Below are 11,094 nucleotides of genomic sequence, written 5' to 3' on the forward strand. Positions count from 1 at the left end.
AAGAGTAGAGTTCCCAGTTATGGCCAACATCTTACAACCAGGAGACTGCAAAAAATGAAATCCAATATGCTGAAAATTATGGAATTAAGACTTAAGTTTGATGAATTGCTCAGCTGCCAAACAAAATTTGGAAATGCTTACCTCCAGACTTCCCCGTAAGTAAACAATGTTCTTAAGGTTTTAGCTACTAGTTCTTGATATTTTGCTCATTACACCTGAAAATGTCCTAAATGCTACCTTAGGTAAAACTTTTCCTGAATCACTCTAAGAGTTTAGAAACACTGCTCCGATGTCCCATAGTTGAGCTATTTTCATTTACTATGTGCCAGCCTTATCACACAATACCTGAATTATCTCATTAAATCCTCACAACCCTGTGAAGTAGGTAGTTATTCCCTTTTTCAGATAAGTCTAAGGCTCAGTGCAGTTAAGTGACTTGTCCATAATTGACAAGCTAGTGCGTGGCAGATCTGGGATCAGAACACATACCTCTGATCCCAAAGTCCGTACTTTAAGATACCAAATTATACACGAGAAGGCAGAGTCTTCCCCTTGTTTTAGATTATGCTGAGTGCATCTTTACAGGTTATGTACCTGCAATTGTTTCAATTTCATAAGGAGTTATTTTTTCTGGTTTTGTAGATATATATCGAAAATATGAAGTCTCTATTACCTGCAGATCCTTCTACAACCGTGGGAGAGGAGAATGTGTAAATTTTTGTTGTTCTTTTAACCTAAGAGTTAAAAAGTCAGCTTATTTTAAAACTGCAGAAGACCAACAACTGATGTTTATTATTTAACAAACAGGAAACAGGCTCTTAAAGGAAGTGACTTGCTTATGCTTCCACCGCTACCAAGTGCCAGTATTAGGGTGGAATCCCATGAGTTTAGGGTCCATGTTCTACATGCCTTTCGTAACACTGATGAGTGAAAATGAACATGTACTCACTGTATTTAAAAAATACTGTACTTCTTTCCTGAATATAAAAGTAGTATATTCTTATAGAAAATCTAAAAAGCATAGAAAAGTATAAAGAAAATAGAAATCACCTATAATCCTATCACCCAACGATAATCACTGTTAACGTTTTGGTTTGGTATTATTTCATTCACATTTTTCTCCTATAGGTACATGTTTTTTAAAAATTTGGATCAAATTTGTTTTCTCTTTATCTTTCATTTTATACAAATAATTTTCCTCATGGAATTATTCTTTAAAAATGTTTATAATGGCTACAAAACCATCATGTAGATAGACCATCATTCATTTAAACCCTATGCTACTGAAAATCTAGTTCTCTTCCTTCAGTTATATGAATATCCCTCTGATCATCTTTGTCTGCTTCTGGTTACTTTCCCTGTATGGAGTCATAGAAATTTAATTAAGGCTGAGAATAATGAAAAATTGTTTTTCCAAAAAGTAGCAATTAGCCTATTACCAACAATATATGTTATTTATGATATTTCATTCTCCTCATTATGTTTTCTCTGGTGTTGAAGAAGCTGTGAGCTGTAACGATAGGCTTTCCCACACTCACTACATTTAAAGGGCTTTTCCTTAGTGTGCGTTCTCAAATGTAGAATAACTTGAGAAGTCTGCCTGAAGGTTTTTCCACATTCGTTACATTTATAAGGTTTCTCTCCAGTGTGAACTCTCTGATGATCAACGAGGTTTCGATTAGAAGTAAAAGCTTTCCCACATTCATTACATTTGTAAGGTTTCTCTCTACGGTGAAGTCTCTGATGTTCACTAAGGGTCTTCCTTAAAATGAAAGCTTTTCCACACTCATCACACTCATAAGGCTTCTCCCCTGTGTGAATTCTCTGATGGTCCATAATCTTTGTATTAGAAATACATGTTTTTCCACACTCCTTACATTTGTAAACTTTTTTGCCTTTGTGCATTCTTTGATGTTGAGTAAGGTTTGAACTACGGCTAAAGGCTTTCCCACACTCGATACAAGTGTAGGGCTTCTCCCCAGTGTGAACTCTATGATGTGAAATAAGACCTGAACTCCGACTAAAGGCTTTCCCACACTCCTTACATTCATAAGTTTTCTCCCCACTATGGATTCCCTGGTGCCGAATGAGGTGAGACTTACCACTGAAAGATTTCCCACATTCACTGCATGTGTAGGGCTTCAGTCCAGTGTGGATTCTCCGATGAACAACAAGGTTGGAGCTATGACTGAAGGCTTTTCCACACTCCTTACACTTATAGGGTTTCTCTCCTGTGTGGATTCTCTCATGTACTGTAAGATTTGCACTCTGACTAAAGGCTTTCCCACACTCAGTACATATATACTGTTTCTTTTCAGCCTGAATTCTCGTATTTGTTTCAGGATCCAAGCACTCACTACTATCTTTTTCATATTCATGCTCACTCACTTCTGTAAGTGTTTTATTGTCTTTAACTATCTTATGCCTGAAGCTTCTTTTCTTTCTCCTCATTTTCTCTTGCTTGAAGCATCACAATGGCCTGTTGAATCTTCTCTTTCTCTTCAGAGGAGCTTTCTAAATTTTTACTTCCCTGGAAACACCTCTGTGGAGTTCTCTTCAAAGTGTAAGATTCTCACATTTTAGGAGTGATATTGGAATCAACACCTCCTCAGTTCCACCATCTAACAGAAGAAACAGAAATTGCACATGTCACCTATTCTCTATCCAAAGATCACAAGATGTGGTACATCACAGGGTCTCACAAGGAAGAGGAAATATTCAAAGACAGGGGGAACTGATCAAAAATAAGATGAAAAAAAAATGAGGGTAGATCCAGATGCTGAAGTAAATAAAGGCTTATGGAAAGACAAGAGGGGAACCCAAAAGGTCCAGCATCAGGGTAAGCAATGAGTAATATAAAATCCACCCTGTTTCCTCCTGTCTCACATCTACTCCCAGGATTAGAGCCATCAAACTCCTCATCTGGTCCCTAGAAAAAAATGAACTGAAAGATCCTCAGCTCAGTAGCTCTCCAAAACAGTTTGGCTTTTAGTTCTTCTGACTTATTCCCCTAATACCAATGATATAATGGCTGGCACAAAATAGATGCTCAAGAATTGTTTCATAGACCAGCGACTGCAATTGTCTTAGGGTATGACTAAGATTTCATCTTTTCCTCTATGTCCAGGTAAGAGGCCCCTGTCTACATCTCTGTTCTTAAGCCCTGTCTTAGTAAGGGGTAACACTGTTCTTCAAGTAACAGAGCCTACTGGAGCCTAATCACACCATAACCTACTCTCTAGGGACTACTCTGTAGCTGGATCCAGCTGCATATGCTCATTCAGTCTGTCTGCTTCTCACCAAGCTATCACTCTGATGAACTATTACCCAATCTACTGTGCAAGCCAGAGAGGCTGAGTTGGGGAACAGGGCTAGGTAAAGCATGGCAGGGTAAGGCCATGCTCTGATAAGACTTTGCATGATACAATTGTAAAGTATCTAACTTCGGCAAAAGGGTGAAAGTAGTAGACAGAACAACCAAAAGGGGCTAATACATGAAACCGATGTCAGGAACGAGCAGGACTTCTCAATGAGTTTGACACAAAATATATAGGTAATATAGGTATATAATATATGTTTTATATATATATACAAAATATATATTATAGCAAAATGAGAAACCTCCATAACAGTAAATATATAAACTCACCCACCTGTTCATCCATCTGTTCATTCATACCACAAATAATTATTGCTACTTTTGGAATATATAGGTAACTCCAGCATACCTCAAATCCAGAGGGGATTGGGGTCATAACAGAAAACAGAAAAATGACTCCATGATACTAACACATAATTAATGTTCCTTTTACTATATTCCTCTTCAAACTTGTCCATACCTAGATTATATATGGTTGCAAGTATACGGTAGATATAATTTTGCATCCTACCATATGTAATTTTCCACATTGCTATTTAATCATCATAAGACCATTTTATGACTATATAATACACTACCAACTGAATTCATTATAATTTACCCACAACTTTGCTAGCATTCAACATTTTTGTTGCTCCCTGCTGTTTAACCACTTCAATAATGCTATCATGATCACTTTACACAAAGTTTTCTTCCTACTGAAATATATTCCTAGGATAAAAGTTCCACAAAGGAGTTATTGGGTCAGAGGGAATGAAACTGTTTTGCAGTGATGCCTACTGCTTTTCAAAAAAGTTTGACCAGTTTCCACTGTCTCACAGCTTTTCAATAAGCTGAGTCACAATCTCTGGAGGAGGAGCATATCTAATGGTGAGTGCTCAAGACCAGCAAGAAAGGAAGAGAAATTCCAACTGAAGTTAGAGTTCATATTTCAGGAATATAGGTGCCACTGATGCCAGACAGGGACACATATATACAAATCTGTGCTCAAAATATAAACAGGAGGCAAAGAAAACAGTTGGGGGAGTGGATTCTTGCTAGATCCTGAAGTACACTCACAACCAACTGTTGCTGCCTCTCCTAATCAAAGAGGTGGAGACTCAGTGAGAAGCCAGGGGCCTGCAGAGTAAAACAGTAAGTTAGGCCATTTCCAGAGTTCTCTGAGAAAGCTGATGGTTCTTTCTTTCTTTTCCATTTGTAATCTTCTCTGAAACTCTTTTCTTTACACATGTCTTAAAGCAGTAATTATTGAGCATTCTACTCTGTACACATTTCTGTTTTGGATTTAACAGGGAAAATAATAAAAATAATAAAAAGTATTATTACAGAAAAGTAGACAATATTTGTGGTATGAATGAACAGAGGGATGAACAGGTGGTTAAGTTTATATATTTACTGTTACAGAGGTCTCTCATTTTGCTAGCAAATTATCTTCTGCTAACTTGTATTATATTTTAATTATTTTTATAGTATTTCTTATAAAAAGTTGGGATATGACTTTAGAGAATCCACATAATTACTAGAACAAAATATTTTAGAGATTCAGAATGAGACAATGCCTTGAAGCCAGCCCCAGAATGTCTCATTTCTAGACATGACTGATCTAAATATTCTCAGCTAACTACTATAGTAACTATTCTGTTGTTAAAAGCTGCTATAGAAAAGATCAGTCTCGTGGCTTTCAAGAAAAAGGTGTCTATGGAAACTGTTTAATAGCCAGGTATTTATATGGCTCTGTCACAAAGCAATAAATACCATTAGTGAATGTAAAAAAATAAATAAATGAAATAAAGCATGGTTACATACTGAATGTTTCCCCTTTCCCCCACCAAAAACACACATTGAAGCTCTAACCCCCAATGTGACTGTATTTGAAGACTGACCTTTAAGGAAGTAATTAAGGTTAAATGAGATCATAAGGGCTTGGTCTGATAAGATTAGTGTGTCCTTATAAAAAGACGTAAGACAGACCTCGCTTTTGCTTCCACTCCTGCCTCCTTTCCCCCAAACTAACTAAGGAAGGCCATATGAGCAAAGAACAAGAAGGTGGCCATCTATTAGCCAGGAAGAGCATTCTCAGCAGGAACTGAAATTAGGTGGTCACCTTGATCTTGGACTTACAGGCTCCAGAACTGTGAGAAAATGAATTTCTGTTGTTTACACTGCCCAGTCTGTGGGATTTTGTTATAGCAGACTGAGCATACCAATACAAGCATGAAGTATCGAACCTACACCTAAGGAGCTTAAAGCGGGGTTAATCATGAAAAATGAAGAGACCAAATTAAGATTTACAAAGTACCCAATCAAGAGGTAAAGGGTACTAGGGAAGGGAGCAATTACTGGGGCCCAGAATACTCAGGGAAAGGTGTTTTAAGAAGGCAAACCTTTGGCTGAGTTCCAGAACATGAAGGAATGGTTTCCTCAAAAAGAAGCTTGTGAGAGAGGGGAAGGTAAAAAAAAGAAAAAAAAAAAAAAGCTTGCACAGGGCCAGTGTACTCAGAAATAAGTGGTAGATTACACTATCACGTAGCTTCATGATGGTGGGAATTTTGTCCATTTTGTTTACCTTTGTCTTCCCAGCAGCTAGCACGGTTCCAAGTACACAGTAGGCACCAAAAGAAAATTTTTTGAATGAACAGATGAAAGAATTAAGTTGCATGAAGCGAGATGAGCCAGAACACTGAAATTATGGGGCACGTATGGGTATAATTTGATGGTCATTGGGTAACAAGTATTAACCATCCTCATTTTCTTTCCCCACTCTATATTCTTTTTTCTACTTTGCTATTCCCCTCTCTCACTCTCACTTGTCAAGAATACAGTTTCCAGCATCATTATTAATGGTGGTCCCCTTATCTCACGAAAATATTCCAGTCTGGACAACAGATTTCATATCATTGTACCTAAAAGTGGAATTAGGAAAAGAACGCTTTAGGGTATAATATTGTATATTGACTATACTTCAATTAAACATTTAAAAAAAAATGATTTAGGAAGATTAGCCCAGATAGATTAGAGGTGAAAAAAAAAAAAAGAATGGAGGAAGGGAAATGAGTTAAGAAGAAAACTTTAGGAATGCAGGATGGGGGACCATCAGAGGATCTGCCACTCTCTAGGTGTCCAAAAACCTCGGGAGGTTGTATTCCTTTAACTCACCAGCATCACCTGCCTGTTTGGGTTTCTGTGAGCAGCAGTCACATGGCCCTTGGTTACTGATTAGCTGCAATACAGTGACGAATAAGAGGGAATACCTGAAAAAATCCAGACAGACAGATGAATGAAATATAAAAACTGAAATGAGAAAAAAAGATTTAAAAAGAACTGGGAGAAAATTATCAGGGGACTCCTTGATCTCAGGCGCATAAAACAAAGCCTGACATCATAACAAAAGCAGATGATCTTCTGATAAGAGGGAGCATATTGCTTCCTTCTTAGTTCCCCCAGAATCACCTTGGGCTTCCTTATGGCACATCCTTGTGCATTTCTCTTTTTCCCTTCCTGCTCTTCTAACCAAAATCTCTATCTCAGTGAGCTAATATATTTGCACAACTCCCTTTGTCCCCTCTGTCTTATTCTCAAATTTGCTTTCCTGACATATTCTTCCTCTTCTCATCTAAAGTGTTTTCCTACATCTTCATCTTTCTTAGTGACATTACCATTGTTGATAGTCAGACCTGGATCTGATAACCTTGAATTCTTTCTTTCAGTCATCCTCTGTATCCAGTCTAAGACAAGTTTATGCTTTCCTGGAAATTCCTGGATTTCATCGTTCTCTTTCCTATCATTTGTTCATTCATTTCCCATTCATTTGTTCATTATTTCCCATTCGTTTGTTCATTCATTCAGCAAACACTTATTGGACACCTAGAGAGTGGCAGACCCTCTAATGGTCACCCATCCTGCATTCCTAAAGTTGTCTCCCAACTCATTTCCCTTATTCCATTCTTTTTTTTTTTTCACCTCTAATTCATCCGACCATAGAGAAATTTCTATACTTAAAAAAAACACAGTAACAAATCTGTAATATAAACTAGGGCTGCCTTACACTAGAATTGGGTGTATGTCTCTGTCACTCCTCCTCACAAGTACACATTAAGCTCTAAGCCCCCGAGAGCAAGGCCCATGGTATTCATGGGTGGAATTCCACAAAGTACCTAGCACAGAGAGGGTTCAGTAAACGTTGTGTGATTTGAAATCTTAAACAAGTTCAAGATTCTGATTCTATCTGGGTGTTGGGGTGATAAGAACTGCACCCTTCACACATGACCACCACCATTCCTTTTCCACCTGTTCATCTCTTTTGTCCTTCATATTATCTCAACACCATGACAGTATATATACAGTCTTGGCCATGTTGTCTCAACAGGGCCATCCAGGGGCCCCAATTCTAGACTGACTGACTTTAACTACTCAGAGATTCTCAGAATGTCAGAGCTGGAAGGAATCACCCAGATCTCCCATTGTCTTCTATCAAAATGTAGTGATGGGGAAACAAACTTAGAAGAAAGCTGCAACTCAAATTCAAGTCTCCTGTCACCCAAATTTGAGTTCAACTCTATCACCTTTCCTCCCATCCCTAAACTGTACTCCTCAAGGTCCAGAGGGCTCACTCCCACTCCTCTGGTTCTCTTGTCCTCAATAAATAGTCATCCAGAAATGCTCCCTTTCAGCCATGGTTCTTCTTCTAGTCAGCAGATTCCTGTCAAATTATAACTAATTTCACAGTATAGGTCTCACCTGGCCAGCACAGCCTTACTCCGAAGAATCTGCCCAGCACAAATCTTGCCTGATCTCTTCCTCGGGGTTGGTGAGGAAGTTCCTAAGGGGGTGTCCTATTGCTGTAAACAGAAGAGAGAAGATTGCGTTCTCTGAGATCAACTCCAAGCAGACACTCAGGGTTGTGTTCCAACCCTGGGTAACTTCCTTTCCTATAGAACCATGAAAAGCTAGGATGATCATTCCCATTCTGAAGATGGGGAAATGCAGCTCCCAGAGATTGAATGACATGCCAAAGGTCGTATGGCTGGTAAGAGACAAATCTTCTGTGTCTGAAGGTAATCCTCATTCCATCAAACTACAGCTGCTCCTTCTCACCTGTTCTGTTTGACATCTAAGTCTCCATATCCTTCTCTAACTGCAAAATGCATTCCACCTGCAATCCTGCTTGCCAGCCAAAGTTTGCAGCAGGGAGATGAGAAGGGAACTTTGTTGAGTCAAGTATCTTTAAAGAGGTAAAACTAAGTCTTTAAAGGGAGGATGAAAAGTGAATGTTTTCTTGTTTCTTTGTTTATTTTTAATGATTACCTAGTTCTTAGGATTACTAGCCCTCAAAATCTGTTTTGTGTGTTCAACCTCTCCAGATTTCCAGACTCGGCTTCTAGCCCTTCAAGCTTGTTCCATTTCTTGCCTACCCGAAAACACCTTTGCTTTGTACACACTGTCACCCCAGGACCTAGCAGTCAGTGGTAGGTGCTCAGTAAGTACTGAATGAATGAATGAGTAATCTCCTGCAAAACTCTGTTGCTCACTGGGAACACAACGGGGACTGGACTGGTATTCGATTCAAATTGGGGTTGTGGAGTCCGTGCAGCCTGGCTGGGTTCTAGACCGCTGTTACCAGGGCGGCCTGCTGGCTAGGGCCGGGGACGGCAAAATTCTATAACCACTGTCAGCCCTATCAGAGCGAGCGGCTAGGCGGCGTGGGAGATGAGACCCCAGACAACCGGACAGAGCCGAACGAGGGAGGGAGAGGCCCTCGACTACCCCTAGAGAGACCGCGTCCCCGTCGCCGCAGCGCCTGCGCAGAAGGAGGCCTGGGTCCCGGCCGGTGTCACCCACCCTCTCCCAGAACACGGACCGAACCCCGACACCAGGATGCCACATACCTCTCGTCGAAATCGCCAGACTCACATCTCGGAACACAGCGGAGACGGAACTGCGTCACCGACCCCCTCACTAACTCTCAACTTGACCCCCGGGCCCTTCTAGGCCTCTGGAGGTTTCGGAATCTCTGTGCCCTGGAGGTTGAAGCCTCCCACCCCCCAGAAGTCGGTCAGCTTCGCGGGAACCCTGGCTCCGCCTCCCGCATAGTTTTTGCCCTATCATTGGCTGGGGGGATGAAAGGGCTCCGAGAGTTCAGCCAATTGACTCTAGAGGGCGCTAGAAGAGGTGGAGTCTGAGGAGGAGACCTGGTTACGCCGGGAAGAGCAATCAATCAGCTTGGGGGCCAGGCTGCCTTTCTCCATCTGAGAGGCTCCCTGAAGTCACATTCCTTGCTCCAGGAAAGTCGTCTTTCCTTCCACATATGCCGCGCCTTTCAGCCGCAAAGCCAGAATCAGTTCCTATTTACCGGTAGCATATAAAATGGCACTGTGGGGTGCCTGGTACGTCACTGTTTTAGACACTGCTGATGAGGTAGTGAAGAAAATGAACTCGCTGCCTCGTAAGGCGTAATTTCAGGTCAGGGGATGCAATGATAAATAAATACATCTGGGGGAAGAGTATTCCTAATAGACGGAACATCAGGGGCACAGTCCTTGAATCAGGAGGGAGGTGGAGGGCACATTTCAGACCTTATAGACCATAAGGGCTTTGGATGTGCCAGTAATAATACTGGAGGGTTATGGAACCCAGGAGTGACATGATGTTACCTTTTTCTTTTCTTGACACATATCTAAAGTTTATTAGCTATTAAACACAAAAGTAGCCAAGAAACTTGTTCTACAAATTCTGGGGATTTCTTGCTCATGCCCCTGGTCATTCTGAAGAAACCACACATGAAGTTTCCATCAATGACATAACATTTTAAAATTTGCTCTGGCTGCTCTGTTGAGAACAGTCTGAAGATGGGTGAGAGTAGAAGCAGGGAGATTAAGAGGCCATTGCAGTATTCCAGATGAGAAATGATGGTGGCTTGGATAGCTTAGAAATGATGGACATGATGAGAAACAGTTCTGCATAGACATTTGATCCTTGAATAATGCCAGGGTTAGGGACAGTGACCCTGACAGTAAAAAGAAAATACACGTATCCACATTTTGACTCCCTCAAAACTTAACTATTGTTAAGTCTGTTGGCCAGAAGCCTTATGGATAACATTGTCAATTCATACTGTTGTATGTTACATGTATAATGGCTCTCCAGCCAGGCTCTGACACTGAGGTCAACCCCATAAATACCACTAGGTTTGGAGATACTACTGCCTCTCAAGTCACATGCCCAGGGGCTGGCAACGTCGAAGCCCACTGACTTACAGCTGAGGGTCCAGGACCATGGCCTGCCAGGTACCTTTAAGGAGGTGTTTTCCTGGGTCTCTATTCCTAGAAGTCCTACTGCTGTGGTGGACATAAGGAGAAACAGCCTCACCAGTAGGATCCCTCATCTCCATCCTGAGTTTGTTAGACCAAAACCCTCTGGGCCATTGACCATATTTTCCTTCATGGTTGGATCTGGTTCTTTGGGACCTAAGAGGCAAATGCTTGGCCTCAGGGAATAGATCTCTTGAAATTGGCCAATGTTCATCTTCTTCTCAGCCTGGACCATGCATGGGCCTTGTTTAGATGGGAAATGAAAATCCAGCCCTGACCTTTGTAATCCTGGAGCCAACTGAGTGACTACAGATACAGCATTCCATCCCCATTTCCTGCCCTGCAATTTTCCCCAAAGGTGGGTGGTTTAATGCTGTGTTTCAATCCCTGTGGTCACAGTTCTCAAAG

General features: G+C 40.9%; 1 protein-coding gene across 1 annotated transcript; it reads right to left on the reverse strand.

Moving 5' to 3' along the window:
* Positions 1–766: 766 nt before the first annotated feature.
* On the reverse strand, positions 767–9,444 carry ZNF660 (zinc finger protein 660). The gene is made up of 4 exons (XM_080797429.1): positions 9,265–9,444; positions 8,117–8,217; positions 6,536–6,630; positions 767–2,621 (listed from the first exon to the last, which is right to left on the reverse strand). Exon 4 carries the CDS (start codon positions 2,449–2,451, stop codon positions 1,456–1,458), a length of 996 nt encoding a protein of 331 aa, XP_080653555.1. The 5' UTR covers positions 2,452–2,621; positions 6,536–6,630; positions 8,117–8,217; positions 9,265–9,444; the 3' UTR covers positions 767–1,455.
* Between the last annotated feature and the right edge of the window lie 1,650 nt (positions 9,445–11,094).

The sequence above is a fragment of the Martes martes genome (genome assembly GCF_963455335.1).
Source record: "Martes martes genome assembly, chromosome: 1".
NCBI classification, from domain to species: Eukaryota; Metazoa; Chordata; class Mammalia; order Carnivora; family Mustelidae; genus Martes; species Martes martes.